Genomic DNA, 21,149 nt, shown 5'->3' on the forward strand with positions numbered 1-21,149 from the left:
CCCACCATTTCAACTGAGTCGTGTACAAATTTCCTTTGCTTGCGGGCGGAATCATCGCACGAGTCATAATCGGCGAGAACGTTGCTGCCGATGGAGAGATGGGCTGATGTCTATGAAACTCTTCTGATTCCTCGCCATCGTCATATTGAATCCTGACCGCAATGGGAAAATGAGTTCTCGTTTCGCGGCATCGATTTATAGCGATGATTTCTGAGGGCCAGCTCCCTACGGATACGTGTAACGGCTCCGCAAAGTGGCTCCCGTCATCATCCCAGCAAGACTGGAGCGACATAAATAAGTCGAAATTCCGAGAAAGTACAATGAACTTCCTAAAACGAGAGGTTCTTCGACAGGGTCTCGTTTCGCTGGGAGCGAGGCTTCCCTTTATTTATTGAACGATCAACCAACCAACCAACCAATATTTCGAAAACAACAATCAATGAAACGGTCCGAAGATGTATTATCACCCCTCTGCATCATTTAATTGTATACTCCATGTCGCCTTTTTATCCGGACGCTCGGTTCAGCGAAGACAATGCTCTCCAATCCCATAGGAAACAAAATGAATCCCTACACGGCTCTGAGGGCTTGCGAGCTTCGAGTCAGATCTAATGACAAGTTGTTCGAGGTTATATTGAAACTCGACTGGAGATGGAAGAACACGACTATTACACATAACCGTATATGAGAATATATATATATTATATATAAAAATATATTATATATTGCCCGTTACCTAGAAACCGAGCGAGCATCAATGTTTATATCTTCGAGGTGTAATCGACAAATTCTGTTCAGCCACTTGAAACTAGACTTAGAGGACAAACAATATACCGACGTTGTCGATAGCTTAGGGCAATTTGTATTGTCATCCGGAATGAAATTATCTATTTACATTCATACACATACAGAAACGTCTACACAATAACAGCTCTAGTATCATAGGTGTATCATAATCAACTGCAGACACAGGGCATCATTCTGAATGGACGGAAAATGGTACCCCAGCAATTTCAAAGAGATTCGTCATGCCATGCAGGGTTGTCTGTAGGAAACACTAGGAGCCTGATGGAAGCGACTCTCGCGGCCATCCGTCTATTTGTTCTCGGCGAGTGTGCCGGAATGAAGCCGTTTCCACGATTAGTGTCCGAGAGATGTTCTCAGATGCATTCCGGGAGGTGCCAATCAAAATTTGCCCTTCCGACCACGCTCGTATCCCACACTCTTCGGGTTGTGTAATATTCCGTTCCTGCCCGGAGGAATGGGTCGAAGCGTAGGTGGCGGCAGATGGTCGCCCGAGCAGGTCCATTCACGCAGTTGGTGGGATGATCGTCAATGATGCGAGAGGATAGCTCGTCGAGGGGAGCAGCGCATCCTAGGCACTCGCTTCTAGTGCCACGATGGCGGCCTAGCACAAGATGGAAGATCGTCGAGTTTTGAGCCCTCTTCCTCTATAAGAGTCTCGTTGTCGAGGATCTCTTCGGGATCTCGGTATCCGTGGCTATTATCTCCCGATTTGTATCAGAGATGGCGCGGTCGTGGCTGTCTAAACGTTTGATGACTGAGGCTGTTGCGGTTTGTTTCGGGGTCGAGCCCGAAATCTTTGTTATCGAGTTCCACTCGTACTCATCAACGTCCACGGTTCTTTCGTCCCGCAAAAGCAACCCCTTCCGGAGGTGATTAACCTTGTACAATCCTCATTTCAGCCAAATTCCTCAATTGTGAAGAGGAATGACTAGAAGCTATAGACCACTCTTTCGATTGAACCATCCTTTCGGGATGAAGATTTCACTCGCGATGTTGAGTAGGCCGAAGCGAGGCGAATTCTGATGTAAATCTCACTCACGGCTGTTCACGCTCTTCCGTCACAATCACCCTCTAGTGCCTCTAAACGATTGAAACGATGAATCTATGTAGATCCGAACGATGCTGAATGATGTACACAGTCCTCGAACGGAGATTATCTCTGCCGAGATTGCATTAGCACGCCTGATCCGAACGATGTCTAGGAGCCCCGGGTCGTCGGCGACTATGGGAATCGATCCCTTCAGTCCTCGCCCCGAATGGCTCTAGTTCAGCGACGGGAGCAATGATTCGATCGCCATCGAAATGCGACTTTCGATCCCTAATTGAGCTTTAGAGCTGGCGGAAATCATTGTGATTCGCGGGGCCTCATTGACACAACGAGTTGGCCTCATTCTAGTTCAAGTCCACTCTGAGCTCACGTGCCAATGAAACATACGAAATCTCTTGTCTTCGCTGAGAATTCCATGAGCTCCATGAGGTCGGGAACCGATGCTTCTCATCGCAGACGTTCTCATGCCGCACGCGAGAAAGTCGCACCGAATTTTGTTCTCGAGCTCGGTCGCTGTATTCAAGGCCATGGGCTTCCCACCCATTTTACATGAATATATAATGGGAATCGTGAACTTCTCTCCGAATCTTCGAGATTGATGCTACTGTTGACGATTCAAATAGATGAAGCCCCGACAATGCCGACAACCACCCTGGAAAAGTACCAAAAAAATAACATGATAGAGTCATCAGCGAGAGAGCTCCGTATCCGCTAGGACGGAGATCGGTCGTTGCTTCGCTGATTGATGACAAAGGTCGATGAAGTGTATTATCAACATGACTCCGATACTGTAATTATTACATCGTGTAAGAGGGTCCCCCGGGACGGCGAGAACTGGTCTGCAGAGAGACACGAAAACTTTTGTGAACACACTGCGAAAGCCAATAAATGTTTCTGAACCTATCCGAGTGAGTCACCTGAATGAGAGTTTGGTCCCCACAATCGGGAAACTGTCAGAATAGGTAGGCGGTTCCGGAGCCACGATTTAGGAACGGACAATAGCACTGCATCTCGTTGAATTGGCATCTCGGCGCGGAAGCTATATTCCCTCGATGGGGGAAATAAGACCGCTTTCTAGAAGTCCGACCCCCGCAGAGCACCTACGACAATAGCCTTCATTAAAATGCACTCGAGCTCTTTAGGTTCCCCGCGGAAGATGGTATTGAGTCGCCCGAAGCATCGGATGTTTCGCATTAGGATTCCGAATCCGCTATCCAAGATAAGGTGATGGCGAAAGCCTGGTTTCGTTTTGAAACACCGACCATGGATCCGAGCTTCTCGAATCTTCTCGCAGCAATACCTCGGTTGCTTCCACCGGATTCCGATCACGTTGTATCATCTATGGCAGTGGTTCCCAACATTTTTCTTCCACGGAACCCCTAGAGCTTCCGCAGGGGTTCCGCAGAAGTTCCGCAGGTAGACTTCGGGGTTCCGCGTAATCCGCCACCGAACCCTTGGGTTCCGTGGAACCCCGTTTGGGAACCTCTGATCTATGGACTCACCGACTATCCTTGCTGAGGAGGTCGTGAAACTCGAGTCCTGGATCATAGTTTAGGGCACAGTCACGGAGCTGGTATCCCGCTATCTCACATAATATTGTCGTCACATCACCTCGCAAAGTGAACCTCATGGTCATTCTCTGTCCTAGTCATCGTCCGAATTATCACTATCTACGAGTTGAGGCTCGTTCTCGGCGAGGCCCTCCCTGAATGCACAAATTTTCCTTGACCGAATTCGAATGCTTGCATCGACCCCCTCGCAATGACCTTAGCCATCCACTCCCCCCCGTTCTGAGCCGAGCTTGTCCGCGGGGCGACGATCGAGATGTGAAATATCGATTGCACGATTCGTGGTCACCGAACGAATCCTGGCTCTGATTTCGGCCGTTTATCTGATCCCACTAGAATTCTGAAGTACGCTCAGACCTGAACGTTGAGCTCGTTGGGAATGACCGGAGATCGATAGCGTTCCACTCAGCCTCCGCATCAGGAAATTAGTATCGAGGATTCGGGCTTCGTTCAGTCGGACTTGGCTGCCGGAAGACTCGGGCTGCGACGGAGCCGGAGCGAAAAATTTCTTTGGTACCCTCGGAAAAAGCCCTGCGAGTCCTGGCCCTGCAATTTCGCTGAGGAGTGTCTTGTGTTTGCGTCAGCATGAAACTCCATGTGAGCTATTTTGGGATCCTTCTGCAGATTCTTCTGGCCGTCGATGAGCCCGAGCCTGTCAGAGCATCGAATGTTACCTGGTCGGACTTCAAATCCGCTATCTTACGTATGATGAAGTGGAAACCGATTCTAATCGCTTTCTCTCATTTCGACTATGAACTGGAGTTCTACAGGAGCTTTCCGTCTCAACCGATTCTCGCACGACCCGCAAGGACCATGAGAAGATGTCCGCACATTCGCATCTTGGTCGTGAGCACCTTGTTGACCCGTGACTTCGGGTCCAAGTTCTCGAGATATATTTTTCGCCTCTGCCCGCTCGGAACGGTCTACCATCTCCTCGGCGACCTCAGACTCTATGCTTACAACGCATTCACCTTGTTGCCCTTCACGGCTCAGAGCGATCCCGCAAGGAAAGGTCTATTCCACGGGACGTCGATGCTGCAAACCGAGTGGCTCCGTAAGAGGAAACTCGAGATTCCCCCGAGCTGGCGGGATTTTTATCTCATGCGAAAAGCTAGAATCGAAGACATCTGGTCCGGTTCTCTCTCAGTTTATACGGTTTTCGATATCTTCTTCACTATCGGAAACCGCAACGTGATCGCGATGTTCTCAGAGGGCCGCAGACCATATAAAACGTTTCTTGTCGATATCAGAGATGAGCCCATGATTCGCTCCGAAACTTACACCGTCGTCGGAGTTTACAAACCCCAAGGGAGAGCTTCTCTGACCGACGATATAGCCTCGTTGAACTTGACGTTCTTGATCGTTTTGGTCTCCAGTCTCGTGATGGCTTTTTTCATCAGACTCAACGCTCGACACAAGGGCTGGCTGACTAACATCGTGTTCATGTCAATGGCTTCGCTGCTCGGCGCCATTTCGCTTAAAAACCTGAAGAGCGACTTCAAACTCCTGCTGACATTCGGTCTGTGGCTCTTCCTGAGTCAAATATTCGTGTCGATCTTGAAAGGAGATATCGTCAAGAGTGTCTCGTTGGGTCCCCAGGACAGAATTTGGAGCATAGAGGCTTGTGAACCCTACCTGAGTCTCGAAAATCCAATTCGCCAATTCTCCGTGGACAGCAATCGCCAGAGGAATCTTGGCGTGAAGATGCTATTTTCGTATAATCACGTGTGCATGATGGACATGCTGGAGGCCAAGCCGTTCCTTGCATTCTTCGAAAGCCGTTTCCCCGAAGCTCACGTGTACCATATCAAGCTCTTACATCCCACCAAAGTGCTCCTGGTCGAAGCGTCCCTGTCGGCTTTCACGGGGGACCCTCTCAAAGTGGCTCGCGCTCTATTGCGAACTCATGTTTGTCCTGTGCGCGGTCTGTTCTACATCCAATCACTCCTCGAAGCAGGACTCTTCCATGGCGCAAGATTGCAAGACTACCGGACGGCTAAGAACTCTTGGAGGGATGGGGTGTTTTCCGATAACCTGATCGACCCTGACTTCTATTATCGTAAACATTTGGAGCGGCTGGAGAAGTTCGGGGGGAACTTCGCTCACCAGACTTTCAACGATTATACGTACTGCGCACTCGTAACGATCATCGGATGGCTCGTGTCGACTGTGGTCTTTTTCTGTGAGGAATCCCTCAAGACTGGCTCCAGGTGCGAGCCGGGAACACGTCCGCGAAAGACTAATATGATCCTCGGGGAAAGAAGATTGTGTCGTGGGAAGCGATCACCTTCCTGGTTCCGCCGAAAAACCTCAGCAGCTACTTTTATCAGAGTTAATCCACATGGCAATTAGCATAGACTCTGCAGGCTCGATTGGAGGCGAAGTTTCTTGAAAATACCGCATCGCGGCAACGCAAGAAGACGATGCTGTAGAGCTCATACATACATACATACATACACTCAGTCACTCTGTCAGTGATAGTGACCCTCCGATATCCGAGACGAGAGGGCAGTCAATGAATTTCGTGGCGCTCGGATACGTTGCGCAAATAAGCCTGCCCGACGAAGGTTCGTTTCCGAGGCTGCCGACAGTAGTAGGTAGAAGAGATATTTTGAGATTCAAACTCTCCAAAAAGAACGTGGGCCCTGAGAGCACTCGAGCGATTCCTCTCAGCCTGCGCTGCGCCCTGAAAACTCTCCTCTGATCATGAATCATGAGCATAAGGCTTGAGTCGCGGATGATTCGGGTTGAGGCGGGATGAAATGAGCGGATCAAACGCGCCATCAGACCAAGGTTCTACGATTTCTCCCAAGTTCTGCGATCGTCTGTGGTACCCCAAGCGAATAAATGCCCTGTCGACTGCATAGTCCATGTGAGTAATCAATCGATGGATACGACGGATTGAAGGCTTATTACCCCGCCCGAACACTCCAACAGTTATTCAAAAGCTGATGATTTCTAACGAAATGATCAGACGGTTCCGACCTGTTGCGGTTCTCCTTCCTGGATCCCTTCTCCAACGATTCCGGGAGATAACAACAGTCTACCTGAGTAGATTCCCGATTGCGCGACGGAAATTCCCGGAACGATAACAGTACTCAACAAACTTTTGCGGGTCTGGCGACCGGTCATCTGAGCGGAGGAGGATTCCGCGAGTCTTTTTATTAAAGGAGCACCTGGTTGGCCATCCGAATGCTTGATCACGTAACTCGTGGCGTTCGAAATTCTGGCTTTAGGTTCACACAATATGCATGTGGTCAATGCGGCTTCCGATCTAGATCCGGAGTGACGATCACCGGAGTCGCACACAGCACTTCTGTGGAGACGGACACGATCCCGGGAGCGCCTCGACGGCACAATCCTCCAATACACATTCACCTCCAGCTCGATTCTTGCAAGGGTCGATGTCGTTCTTCTGGCTGTGACAGCAGACGCTTCCTTGAGCTAGAAAGCGGAATGAGTTCGAATGATCAAGGGTGTCCCTGGGTGCAAATGGGATTCGCTCCATGGACTGACGCCCGATCGGACAGGCTGACGCGTCAACTCACCACAACTCTTGATTTCTTTGTTTACTGCATGGGAAGAGCACCTTTCCTCAGGAAGACAAATGTGGTCCCCGATTCGATTACAATCTCGTTCGGATAGCGCTGAAATGAAACGTGGCACACTGCCAATTTTCAACGATTCAGTGTGAGAATTTCGCTTGCCAGTATCCCGAATAGGAATTGTGAATCGGCATTTGACTCCCAGGGCTATAGACGAGACGAGCCAGTATTCCGCTCATTTTGCCTCCGTCTAGGATGAATCGTCCTCCCGTCGCAGTATGTTACAGTTAACTATTCCAGCCCAAGAATTTTCGGCGAAGAGGCGCTCCAGCGGGCGTCGGTCCCAAGCATCATCACAGTGGATCAAGATAAAACGTCGGAGGGGGCGCACTTGACGGGAATCATGTCCTGACGGGAGTCGGATCGGTTTTTCAACTCTCCCTCGCCAGGGTTAGGATGGAGGGGATGGGACAGATGTTCCCTCTTCAAATGTCCGGGAAAATTTTGGTCAGGAAAATGGATCCCAGTATCGCCGGCGTTCGAATGCAGACTCCGTTCCGCGGAATTCTGCCTTCGCAGAATCCCCAAAAAAACTTCGATGGAAGAGGTGCGTGTCGAGAAAAATTCGGCGGGTCAAGACTGGTCTGCTAAGTCGCGCTCCGATGACTCCTCTTCGTCTGCTTTTCGGAATTTTCCCCGATGAGGCAGCCCGTCGGATTGGAAGAACCCAAACCTTGAACATTCCATAGAAATACCCCCAATCAGCCCGGGGTCGAAGGTACTCACCGACCGCGGCTAGGCACGAGACGAGGATGAGTATTCCGTAGGGAGTCATGATGATCCTACTGCAAAACAGACTTTTCTTGTGATTGATTTGCGTGTCATCAACTGGTATGCATATGTATCTGGCTTCTGACAGGGAGAGTTTGAGTCTCGGATCTTCCCGGGGAGGTCGACGCCGTGTCGCCTCGACGAACGGACGATTTTTTTGCGCTCGTGTTCGAAAGAGACCTTTTTGAAGAGCATCAGCAGGGAAGCGGCTCGAAGTGAAAACTCACTGATGTAGGTTATCCGTCGGCGAATTGATATCCCTGTTGTGAGACACACCAATTGACGGCAGAACGATAGTTTCGCTTACGGGCGATGCGTTTATATATAAGAACGCCACTTGTGTTTGATAGCGCCCTCACGCGGTGCGTTGTGGACGAACGTTCATAATGTCGTGTCCATTGCAACATAGGCTTTTAACCGGACGCTCCATGATCATTACCCAACTGCTCTGTAGCATCATTTTGTCAACAACGGATATATCAAAATGTTCACATTGTCGCCAAAAGAGCTAGTACGCCGTCATTCACTACAATGACGTCACGGGTATTCGGATCGGACCCAGCGCGAGGAGTCAATCGATTTTCTGAGACGGAACGTCCCCATCACATCCGATCGGATTTTAGCTACGCGAAACTCACACCCCTAATATCATCCTCCGTAGACAAAATGAATATTGAACGTTAACCAACGAATAAGAGCGTTTCGGGCTCACAAGTCCGGTCAATGGTCGGCCAGGGTTTGGATACAGAAAATGAAGCGCAGATTGATACGGCGATATGTCGCGTGGAAGCTCTGGGACCGCGCTTGTTCCGTGTCTCAATTCATGCTTCACCGAGAAAACCTCATCCAGCACCCGAGCACTGGAATGACCCTTCCGAATAAATCTGTATCGACACAATCAATTAATGAGCCGCTGTTCTAGACTTCTGTCTCTCTCGTCGTCTCCTAACAAGCATATGAAGCATATGTTCCTACCTGCTAGCGACATGCTCAAAGCATCTAATAGCCCGAAATCATGCTCTACGGAACGCCGATGCAGGAGAACAATTCATGTCTGTGGGAGATCCGCAGAATGATCCAGATGCCGGGGACCGCGGGACGGGAAGCTACAGCTCGAGATTTGGTACGTTCGTCAAACATCGAAGTGTGCTAACGTGAATTATCCTTCCTACCGAATGCCAAGAACCATACTTTTTCGCAGGGAAAAGCGGATTTCCGTTGAAGTTGAGGGATTCCCCGGTAGATTCATCCTATACATCTGTATCTGGTGACGTCGACATTTCCCAGCGTCGATGCTCATAGAAACTCGATCGACGCCGGGGAATTCCCATTGTCAAAAATAGAATCTGTCCCGCTTCCGGGCTCAGCAGACAGGTCATGGCATACTACGACACAATATTTCGGTCGTCAAGTGGTCACCAAAAATGAGTCTCACGGAGCCCGAGAGACGCTTTCCAGAGGAGTTTCCCCGCGTTTTCGCTCTATAGCATCCCAGGCCGCGGATCCAAAGCGCATTCCAGGTCGGAACTTCTCCCGAAATACTCTTCCAAATCCCGCTGGGCCATCGTTTCGGTGTGAGAATTCCTCCACGGAGAGGATCTATGAAGCTCGATTCTTCAAGGGTTGTCGTTCGCGTGTATTTCGGAAGGGGGTCATAGAACGGTCAGTCATCGATTGACCTGCTTTAGCGACCTCTCTGTCTTGCGGAGACCCAATATCCTCGAGACGAGTACTCGAAGATTCGCTGTCAAGAGGAGCCGACATCCGGCTCTCCCATGCAGATCCACGACGTTGCTGGAACAATCGATAAGGCCGGATCACACCAAGTAACTCACAACGATTCGAGATCCGGGAGCCTAATGCAATGGAGGCCAGTGGCGTAACGTACCAGAGCGCTTCCCGGGCGGCGGTTCAGAGTTTGTTGCCGACGGGAAAAACTCTCTCAATCGAATGCGAAAACCCGAGATGCCGCCCCTGTAGCCCCGCGTGGAGTGCCGCCCGGAGCGGACCCGAAGGAGGTACCAGGGGTGTAAATATGAAACGAGAAAATTTTTCAGAAAAGGAAAATTTTTTAAAAAAAAAGTACAACTCGTAATTTATTCGAAGTAGGCTCCCTGATTAGATATACACTTCGACCACCTTTCTGGCAGGTTGTGGATGCCCTTGTGATAAAAGGCTTCATTTTTCGAATCGAACCATCCGACCACCCATTTTTCGACTTCTTCAAAATCGGTGAACCGCTGATTATTCAAAGCGTGGCTCATTGATGCGAAGAGATAATAATCTGAGGGGGCCAAGTCTGGAGAATAGGCAGGGTGTGTCAGAACTTCCCAGTTCAAAGCGCTCAAAGTTTCCTGCGTCGGCTTCGAGGTGTGACACGGAGCGTTGTCGTGGAGCAAAATGACGCGATTCCGAACTTGGTCCCAATTTGGTCGTTTTTCTTTGACCGCACGGTTCAGATCGATTAACTGCTGTTGGTAACGGGCAGTATCAACAGTTTCACCGGGTTTTAGCAGCTCATGATAGATCACTCCTCTTTGATCCCACCACACACAGAGCATGGTCTTCTTTCCGAAGCGATTCCTTCTCACTGACTTCTCTGCTGGTTCTCCGGGACTGACCCACGATCTTTTGCGTCCAGGATTATCGTAGTATATCCATTTTTCATCACTAGTGATGATACGATACAGAAACGACTTGTTTTTGTATCTCGAGAGCAGTTCCCGACAGACTGTCAATCGCACCTCTTTCTGTCGTTCACTGAGTTCGTGTGGCACCCATCTGCCGAGCTTTGAGATCTTCCCCATTTTCTTGAGTCTTATGGAAATCGCTTCACGAGTAACTTTCAGCTGTTCTGCGAGTTCACTTTGAGTTTGCGTGTTGTTCTGATCGAGAAGAACTTGCAAATCTTGATCCTGGAACTTTTTTGGAGGTCTCCCCGGGTTCGTTCTTCAAATCGAAGTTTCCCTTCGAAAAGTTCTCATACCACGCGTAGCAACGAGATTTGCTAAGCGCATGATCACCGAACGCTTCCACAAGCAGAGAATGTGCCTCTGATGCACTCTTCTTCAAGTGAAAGCAGAAAACCAGCGAGGCCCTGAGAATCTGATTTTCGGGCTCGTAGAGGGACATTTTTGGCAGGGTGTCAAAAAATTTAGAAACACAATTTTCGAACTCTATCGACCATTTCGTGTGACCGCGAATGCGATGTAAACAACGCAATTGATCGGGCGCGAAAATTCAAACTGCAGCTTGAGCTAACGCCCTCTATCGGATTTTCTCGTTTCATAGTTACACCCCTGGTACATTCGTGCGACAGATGCGGAAGCGGGCAGATGAAAGAATCATGCAAATTCAGGTCAGCAATGAGATCGATAAGTTTGCTTATGACCTCAGGAACGGCAAACGGCACATCTCTAATCTGCGTCGCGACACGAAGAGACGCTTCGATTGATGGTGACTGAGCGGAATGAATTCCGATTTGCAATGTCTCACGCGAGAACGGCCTAAACAATGGCTCCTAAAGTGACTCATTCGTCTGTGTCTAAGGTTGGGGGCGACGTCAAGCGGGAGAACGAGCTTTCGAGAAAAAGTCGGGTCCAGGACACACGGAAATTCTCACTATGGGAAGGGTAGAGGGACAGCCGAAGATTGATTATAAATCGGGATTATTCGAAGAGTTTATTGTGTAGATACTTCCGCTTCTACCCATACGCATTAGACGCATCTCCGTACCATTCAGGGAGGAATCGATGCGGATATTTTAGGTATCTTTATGCATGTGTATTTTATAAATAAAATTATTATAGCCTCTGCTCAGCTAATCTTACATAAATAGCTCTCCAATACATACTCTCTCATCCGTCACGCACAGCCCTCAACTGGCGTGGATCTTACATGCGTATTTAGAAACCACTTGAACTCGAGAAATAGACCACAATCAGTCCCCTTGTGTGACTCATCGAATAAGCCACTGTCCGATGCCTCCTCCCATGATGAGTCCCTCCGGAGGATGGGGAGACACGTGATTGAACGCCACGAATCTCCAGTTTCATCATGGGTTATATCCAGAGATATGGAGCGGCACGATATCCTATATATTATACTGTTCGGTATAGCGGATGAATACTGTTGAGGGGCATACCTCGAGTGAAGAGTTTCGAGTATCAACCATCGACTCGGAGTAGATCCGATAATTAGGATCTTCCGCTTGCTCGGAACGAGACAGTTATTACTTTTTACAAAGAGGATTGCAACTAACGGCTCCATGACAATACTTGAATATATCATTATCATCATCATCATAGATCATCTACGAGAAGGTCCACAAACAAATCGTCAGGAAAAACAGCGAGAAGAATGAAATTTGGACAGCCCTACAATAAATTGAATATGCAACGGGGGCCTACGGGAACACCGATGGCGGGCTTCAGCGCTCTGCGGAAAGCTCTCAGAAAATACTGCACATTGCTTTGACCAGTTACACTCAATATCATCTCTCTTTCAGTTAGATATGAACAAGAGTATTCGATCAGGTACACGAGTGACCGGGAGCAACTCGACGGTGACTTCCGGGCACCTCCTATCTACGGCTCGCATCTCAAACTATCATCAAAAATTAAATTATGGTGTGACATCGGTATTCGAGACGGTGGATGAAGTTCGACTACATTCGCTGAATATCAGATATGTTGCAAGTTGCGATGGGGAGGAGACAGTGATAGCTAACACAGGTGATCCCAGAGATCAGGGAGATTCTCCGATAGAGCTCGCTACCAAGAAGAAAATGAGTACCTATTGAATACCACGATTTTCCTCTATCACTTCTTGAGGCACGAGCTCTCTTCGTGCTTATAGAGATAACTTTTCAAGGCGAACGCTTTGTTGCACCGGGGACACACGAAAGGCTTCGTCTGCGAATGCGTCTGAATGTGAGCTCTCAGATTGGATTTGTCTGCGAAGGCCTTGCGACATTGAGGGCAGGTGAACGGCTTCTCGCCTGTATGGGTTCTGGAACAGGGAGAGCATTTAAAAGTTGAGTTTGATCGTGTGTGAAATCAACTCGTGATTTCGTCGAGAGGTCCTGCCCGAATGGGTCGTTTTTCATCAAGGAGTCTCAGATTTCGTTCCTCCGGAATATGGAGAAAGAGCTCACCTGATGTGACCCTGGAGCAGCCAAGGTCGGGAAAAGCGCTTCCCGCAATAGGGGCACTGGCAACCGGCTCCGTGAGTTCTTATATGCATCGACAACGCGGGAAGAGATACGTATTCCTGGAAGTTCGAAAGCTTTGGTCAGCTGATTCTGTTCACCAATCGTTGACCTCTTCGTTCAAGTAAAAAGCTCCCGAGTCTCATTGGATACGCTCTCGGAAGCAACATTACACAGAATTGAGTCTTTGAGTGACCCGACATCCGAGCAGGGCTTCTCCGCTAGAGAGGTCACTCCGGGAGGTCGGGAAATGTTCCAATGGACTCAGTCGATCCTCCCTACTCAATGACGAGGCTCCAGAGAATGGACCACACGGGGAAATTCTCGAGTTTTCCTGTTGAGAGCAATCTGCTTTGTTCTCAACCTGAGGTACATATATAGTGTATCCGGGACCCTACCTTATCACAATGTGGACAGCGACGAGATTTTTTGCAGGTTGCTTGTTTGATGTCCTTATGGCCTTCTGGGAACGAGAGGAATCCTCAATATAAAACTTGCAGGTGTCTTCCGAGGGACCGATGTCGGCATCAAGCGTAATTACATCATGAGAGAGCCTAGATTGCGACAACCTACCGAGTTTTTCCTCGGGATCGAAACCTTCGTCGCATGTTTTGCACTCAAAGCAATTGTCGTTTTCTTCAACCTGGAATGGGATGCATTGAGCGCCGAGCATCATGATGCGTTTATTACTCTGAACCCCCCACGTGTATATGCGGAGCAGTCTCTCCGATACTATTTTCCCATTGCATCGCTCCTCCCAGGCAATGGGTGCAGTGTCCTAACATTCCAATCTGGAGCTTCCCCGATGAGTGTCACAGTTCAACATTGAGATTGCATGATATTTTTAATGCAAGCGCCGTGTTCATTAATTATTATCCATCCATCATGAGGACTCGGGAGGGGCGCAGTCCCGATCGGGAACTGGAGTCCGGATGCCTGAGAGCTTAAAAGTAGCCCGTGGTGCATTCTCAATGGACCCGTGAGGAGGAAGAATGATTTCTGGCAGAGGTGGTCAATTCAGAACGAGTTTGTCAGAGCTGGAGGATCTTCTCGGAAAAAGTATGTCTCCCGAGATCTGAAGAAGGTCGGTGGCCCCATGCTTCACCGCGAACCTCTCGAGGCCCCAGTGGCCGGGTAGGGGACGATTCTTTGGATACATTGGTCGACCTAATATGAATCCCGAGCCCCCCGTTCTCGAATATCATGCCGTCGAGTATTGTAAGCTTATCACTCACCGATTCGGATCTCTCGTCTTCTTCTGACGTATCGAGCTCGGAATTCTTCTCTTCTGCGCTGTCAGTTTTCTCAATGAGGACTAGATCTATGTCCCTGACGACTTCGTGCTGTAATGCTCTCCTCGCAGCCTTAACCTGAGTCAGCAAGGCCTCCATCATCGAGCCACTCGGACTCTCGTTCAAGGTAGTCAACTGCGGCACAACACAGTCACTCGATTCACTCCGGGGACTCATGGCCACTGGGACGAGTTCTGTGGAAGAATTGAATCCTTCCTTTATTCAATGAGTTAGGCAATGAAGCCGACGTTGGCAAGATTCATCATCCCCGCCCGCTTCATGGGTCTACAGTGGCATCTGACGTCCCGGCTCTCCGGTCTGCACATCACTTGATGGATCTATCGATTCCTCATTCCAAACCAGTTCGTGCGGGAGCACACATGGTTGAAGATGCTCGAGAATAGCAACGTCCACATGCTCAAAATGGGGGCCTAGAACCGTCTTCGGAAGATAATGATGCGATCGCTCCAGGTCTGGCATTACGGTCGTCAAAATATCTGGCCTGGCCACATCCGATTACGATGCTCGAGCTCGAGCACATCCGGTGCTCGTCTCAGCGACGCGTGCCGGTCTGTCTGATAAACACGAGAACGTCTTCTGAAAGGCACGCAGCTTGTTCTGTCCCGATGGATGTTCAAGAGCTAAGGAGGGGGAGAGATAGAAGTCTGACGAGCATGTTAGGCAAGCAAACTGGTAAGTAACCTGGTAGAGAGAAAGAGCGATTGAGCGCTCGACCACATTGGATCCGGAACGCGCCGGAAACCAACCATGTGGTGGCCACGTTCCCCAAGATCTGAATACATATTCTTCTCTCTCGGCCGGCTTTAAATTCTGGGCTTTAACAATTTTCCTCCATGCCACAGATGATATACGCTTGTTAGTCTACTAGCGCTCGCGCCGCGGTGGCCTTGTCGGAGAACGGAGGCATCTTGAGACAAGCAGCACAAGCGGAAACTTCGGGTTTAAGTTATGGATTCGTGAGCGATACTCCTCCATATCGAGAACAGAACGTAGATTAGAGTAGGATTCTTTCACCGGTTCACGAGGGAAGAAATGGGTCCCAGCCATGATTGGGTAGGATCATGGAATCTCGCGGGGACGGAACGATGTAATCTAGAAGGTGAGCTATCCCCGTCTCCAGACCGCAGAGATCGCCAGGCTAGAAGCCAGCGCGGCAGGGCCTGAATTCCCGTAGTGGAAACATAGCATCGCATCAGTTTATGAAAGTGGTCAAAAGGGCGGCCTCTGTCGGAGAGAAGCTACCGCAGGACAGCGAAAGAATCCCGTTATGTGCATGCATGGGAGTGTCTGTGAGAGTGTAGCACTGCGTCTCCCCACCATGTAAACATCACAATTTCGACCAGTCGCATAAACAGAACAGATGGTGGTACAAGCATTTCGGAAGACTGGAATCTCCTTCGCTGGAACAACAACTGGCGCCGATTCAATCTCACCCCACTATTCTCGCTCAGCTATTGACCATCGTCATTGTGTTGATAACATCGGCAGGAATCCGAAAGAGAACTACCCTGTGGGAGCCTATGTTGGAAATGGCAACTGTCTTCATGTGTATTCGGACTCGAGTGAAAAAAAAGCTCGAATCGCTGAATCTTCGACGGGAACCGCTCCGTCTGCAAATCGCTCTCATTGGATGTTCGGAAGCAACTGCAAGGGTCGGATTCTCTCCAGAGAGATCTACGGAGTCTTCAACGCGGTAAATTTTCGAGCCACGGAAGGATGCGAATTTCGTCGGAAATCGCGGACACCTTTTCTCCCATCTGGTCCCGCTCCGAGAAAACGAGAACCCTGCGTCACAGTCTCCTGAGGAGTTATTCGATACCTAATTAACTGGGGCTGAGCTGGGAAGCTCAATCGCTGCTTCGCCTCCGGATCTTCACTTCGTAATCGGTACCGGAGTCCAAGATGAATGGCGGAGACATGGAGTAGGACGACGAGACGTCTCTAATTGCGTCATTATCCCAATCGAGGATCCTATTCCGGAAAGCCATTTCCGGAGCTCGGAACGAAAATTCGATCACCCACCTGCAAGTGTTCTTTTAGCTTCCGTGAGATCCATGTCATCTTCGGACTGAGCCCAGAGTTCCCCTTGCGGCACTTCACGCTCGGCCTCCAATTCTTCGACCGCATGACGAAGCGCCAATCGCCACTTGGGTTTGTATCTTTGATTGCACAGGAGAAAGGCGCGCGGCATCTCAAGAAAACTGATTTGTCCTCCCTGTGGTGGCACCGAATGGTTCGAGCCGGTTGGCTCTCCGGAGATCCGAACCGGTAGACAGGGGAGAACACAGCCTCTCGATGGAGAGGGAACCCATACACTCCATTCCCGTTCCCCAACGGGCGTGCACTCAGAAATGATGTTTCACCTCTTGTATTGTATGTATACTCTCGCGGATCAATATACGCGTACCCTCATCGCCTACCTTCATCATACAATACCTTCGTCTAGGTTCGAAATCGATATATGGACTACGTTAGAATCTATCTATTGCAGAGAGCCTGAAACTTATCCTCTGCGATCTTACCTACACCGGATCTGCGAATAGCTAAAGGGCTTGGCGGTCAGATTCGGGAGATCAATCAATCGCAGAGTTCTGAAAACCCACTTCTCGACTCTGAGCAGCAGCTTCGAACTTCTAGAGCCGCAACGAACAATTACAATCATTCCGAACCATCGATGAGTCAGCCGATGGAAGAATTAGGTAGAAATAGTGAATGACAGACTTCCCCGATGAGTCACAAAGCGGCTTGGCGAAAGCAGCGGCTTCAAAAAAGAAAAGTTCGATTGACCAGGCCGGTCATTCATTGTGATCCTTCCCGACACCGTCGCTCCGGCTCGACATCCGATTTTCAGAGACTCCAACGTCAGCTGTCGCTATTTTCCCTCCCGGTGCAGCGCAGCATTCTTGCTGCGTACCTCCAACTCGTTTTTTTACATTCTCGCATGCTCCGCTCGAGTTCACTTTCTCTTCATGTAATGTCTCCGGTCCCAGTCGCTGCTCGTGGAACTCCGGCAGCGCATTCTCTCTCCACCTCCGGAGCTTTACGCTCGGTGAGAATCTCGGAGGCCCGAGCTCGAGTCCAACAACCACCTGGAACGAGTTGCTTCCAAAATAGGAGAGCAACGTTAGAATCGACACGGACTACACAAGCAGACTACGATGTCAATGTACCCATGACACCGACCGGATGCATGCCCGAACGCCCACATTTTCCACTGCCTATAGGACCAGATTGACTTGAGTGAAGGCTTCTCGTGCGCAGACAATTCATTCGGCCCCGTATTTCCGATTCTCATTCGAACTCCGTGGGAGAAATTCCGCAATCCGGTTCAATCAAGCCTTTGAGTCCCTACTCGTCACTCCCAAGGTCTCTTATCTAGCTGCCGGAACGAAGAGAGCACTTTGCATCGGAGACCTCTATGAGGAAAGGGGCATCGCGGACAAGGCTACTAGAGAGCCGGACTCAAGAAAGTATATATATAGAAATATATATTCACAGGAGATCTGCGTCGCTGGGAGAGCTCGCTCAGTGGTTCAGGTCGACCGAAACGAGAAGACGAAGCCGCGGCAGATACGAGCGGTTCGTAGCTCCGCCTCCCTGGACTCCGGTTCATCCCTACATGGAAACGGGGCCTCTGACTGAAGATGATTCTCCACTACGGAATGGCAGTGCACGAATTACGATGGATAGACAACCACTGCTCGAACAAGTATGTGATATATTCTCGAGCGGAGAGAGGAAGGAGTTGAATCGTCTTTCATTCAAAACTATTCCATACTGCTGAGAAGAGATCGTGCGACGCCCTTGGGCATGGAATGACAACGGTCCGAGAGAATCTCAGAGCTGAAGCGGAAAATCGCTGCGACAAGTCTTCCGTATTCCCCGCGGTTCTTATGGTCGAGTTCTGGATACATGCCTCTTCATTCGAATTACTGGTGAAGAAATCGAATGGATATCGCAAAACTTCACCGAGCAGTGGCAATACAGACTCAGTTCTTGGTTCACCTCCGGCGATCATGCTGAGTAGTGTCGAGTCTACCGATTGAGTTATGTTGTGTTCTTAGCGAGAGTACGCTCATCCATTTAATTTTTTGAGTTCCGGCGGATTTCGAGTGCCGAGAGGCGTGCACACATATAGCCCAGATTCCTTTCATGAGCGTACTGGTAGTCGACTCTGAGACAGCGGCAGCATCTCTCGGCGGCGGATGCACGAAAAAGATCCCAAGAGCGGAGAGGCCACTCACTCGATCGGAGAATCATAGGTGCTGCACCTGAGGTGGCCGGAGCGGCAACCGTAGGATGAGCTCATGCAGCATTCGCCGTAGAGCCGGCTCATGTGAGGGAACCCCGTATATGCGCGGTATTCGACCCATAATTGTTAGTACTCATGATGTAAGAGGGAACCTCCATCACGTCGTGAAGAGCGGAGAGCTTCAGATTAGTCGAAAGAGAGCTGTATTTTCCGCAGGCATGACGAGAGATTCCCCCCTTCAATGCAAAGCTGTGGAGACCGATGGAGATAGAACTCGATGCACATCACAGAAGCCATCACAGCATGGATCGATCATCTTAGACAGCGAGGGGCAGAATCCGGAAAAGCTCTCAGCCCGGAATCCAATACGGATACGCGCACGCGCCGATCGCGGAAATATGGCGGTTGAGGAGGCCTTTGTCGTTTTCGCAGCTCGATTGAGTAGATGTACGACGCCCTACACGGTGGGTGAGCTCATCAGCTGCGCCCGAAGATTAATCAGCGAGATCCCCCATCTCGACCTGCGATACGATTTCTGAACGACTCTCGAGACGTGTGGCGGAGTTTGGAGACTCTCGCTTCCTTCTAGCGACGTTCTCCTGGGTCGTATCCAAGTAGCACCAATCTTAGGCTCTGACGAATCCCTAAGGCACGCTCGACTCCCTTAAGATAATGCGGATCAATGGGAGCTCGCCCCCTCAGGATTGGAAGTATGGCAAGCGCATCGAGCCGACCAACTTCTCGTCCAAGAAGTATTCAAGCGAAGCAGCTCAGTTGAACCTCGCGGTCCGGCGGTGATATTAAGTCCCTACTCACAGGCCACGGAAGTATGAAGCCGGGCCCTACGGGCAAGCCTTATGTCCTGCTGGAGAGAAATATTCTGAAAAAAGAAGAAGCTCGTGATCGCGGCTATTCCTCGGGATGAGATGTCTCATCGGGAAACTGAGTAGAGACCGCGTTGCTTTATTCATCATATGGCAGATGACGAGACTTGGAAGTGACCGTAAAACTTCCTCCGCGGCTCGTTTCCCTGAGTGTTTCGTAGGCTCACGGTGATATTGATACCGTGAATATTTCAGTGAAACGTCTACTCCAGGGCCCGCTACATGCGCGTCCTCATGGAATATGAGCTACCAGCCGGGCGCTCGCGTAGGACATCTCCGGGCGTCAGCGAACACGGAGTGGATGGCGGAAACGGCGACGGCGGCATCATGGCGCAACTGCGCAGTGCATTAAAGCGCCGGACACGCACCGCGGTTGGGGATGTAGACCCCTCGAAAAGTGAACTGTAAAGGAATCGCGATCGCGCGGGCATTGCCGAGCATCATTTTTCGGATGATAGTATTGTAAGAATTATCTTCATATTGGTGACAATTTTCCATGACGGACATGTCGCCTTTTATATGCGGAATATTATATGTGGGCTTTTTTGTGGGATTTTACATGTGGGATTTAAATGTGGGATGGGAATCATGACGGACGTGTCGCCTTTTAAACTTGGGAATAATTATATGTGGGAATAATGTTCATATTGGTGACAATTTTCCATGACGGACATGTTGCCATTTATACGGGGGGGGGGGGTATTTTATATGTAGGGGGATGGGAGTCAATCAAGAACGATGGAAGCTCTATCCTTGAAGTTTGAACGAAGTATGCCTGAATTAGGACCCGATCTCGATTCCATCGTCAGCGGAAGCGATGAATAGACGGGCAGTCTCTGCTTGAGGGAAGCTTTCGCATGGTCGAAGAGTAGACGGGGATGCCCTCCAATAAGAATATTCCCGGCCATCCCGAGAGTGGGAGACACGGTTTAGAGGACCCACAAATGATTTGGATTGAAGTGATGGGAAGTCCGCCTCTCTACGAATGTGAATCTCCATGTATAATCTGAAACATAACCGAATATCCGTGGCTTGCGAACTCAGCTATCAGGCCGCGAGTCGTGTTCCGGAAAACATCCTCGCAGTTCCGCAGCCTCGAGACGACAATCCTCATAGTCTTCGAGGATTAGGGTCGCCTATTTCGAACCCTCCACCCGAAACCGAGCTCGCGTTGTCCTTAGAGTAGCGTAGAGTTGTTTCTTCCCTGAGTCAATGCTGGCTACGCCCGTGTCATTCGCGCTCACCTAGAATTGATGAATGATGGTCTCTCCTTTCGTCGTCATGTCATTGATCGGAACTCATTCAGATTGCTCAACGAAATTCATTATGAATTCGAATAACCTCGATTACCCCCACCATCCCATCAGGAAAGAGAAACCGTTACTTCGTCAGAGTCCGATAGAATTTCCGAGGCAATACGGACCGCCTTTCCTAATCGGCGGAAGCTCGGTTTCTAGGAAGCCCCCGACCTCAAGATTGAGCCTCTACTACCTCTAGTGAAAATAATGTTCGATCTTCGTTGGGTTTGCGGATTGGTCCTCACGAGAAGGAAAGTATTTCACGAACAATGTAGACTCAGGTATCGGAAAGGGAGCTGCATGAATCGCTCGACGATCTCCACCGAGCGGCGGAATCTCCCGCGGTTCACCGCGCCCCCATCACACACATCAGTCTGTACGGTAGTGGCGGCAA

General features: G+C 49.8%; 2 protein-coding genes across 2 annotated transcripts; both read right to left on the reverse strand.

The window, feature by feature from the left end:
• Positions 1-6,591: 6,591 nt before the first annotated feature.
• Positions 6,592-8,089, reverse strand: LOC100908028 (uncharacterized). Its single transcript, XM_003742684.1, has 4 exons — positions 8,027-8,089; positions 7,755-7,813; positions 6,972-7,070; positions 6,592-6,867 (listed from the first exon to the last, which is right to left on the reverse strand). The coding sequence occupies exons 2-4, from the start codon at positions 7,801-7,803 to the stop codon at positions 6,716-6,718; spliced, it is 300 nt and encodes a 99-aa protein (XP_003742732.1). The 5' UTR covers positions 7,804-7,813; positions 8,027-8,089; the 3' UTR covers positions 6,592-6,715.
• A 4,530-nt stretch (positions 8,090-12,619) lies between these two features.
• On the reverse strand, positions 12,620-16,512 carry LOC100897487 (zinc finger protein SNAI2-like). The gene is made up of 6 exons (XM_003742694.1): positions 16,344-16,512; positions 14,379-14,494; positions 13,582-13,651; positions 13,407-13,471; positions 12,955-13,070; positions 12,620-12,809 (listed from the first exon to the last, which is right to left on the reverse strand). The coding sequence occupies exons 1-6, from the start codon at positions 16,510-16,512 to the stop codon at positions 12,620-12,622; spliced, it is 726 nt and encodes a 241-aa protein (XP_003742742.1).
• Positions 16,513-21,149: the final 4,637 nt, after the last annotated feature.

This window comes from Galendromus occidentalis, unplaced genomic scaffold (genome assembly GCF_000255335.2).
Source record: "Galendromus occidentalis unplaced genomic scaffold, Mocc_1.1 scf7180000077429, whole genome shotgun sequence".
Taxonomy (NCBI): Eukaryota; Metazoa; Arthropoda; class Arachnida; order Mesostigmata; family Phytoseiidae; genus Galendromus; species Galendromus occidentalis.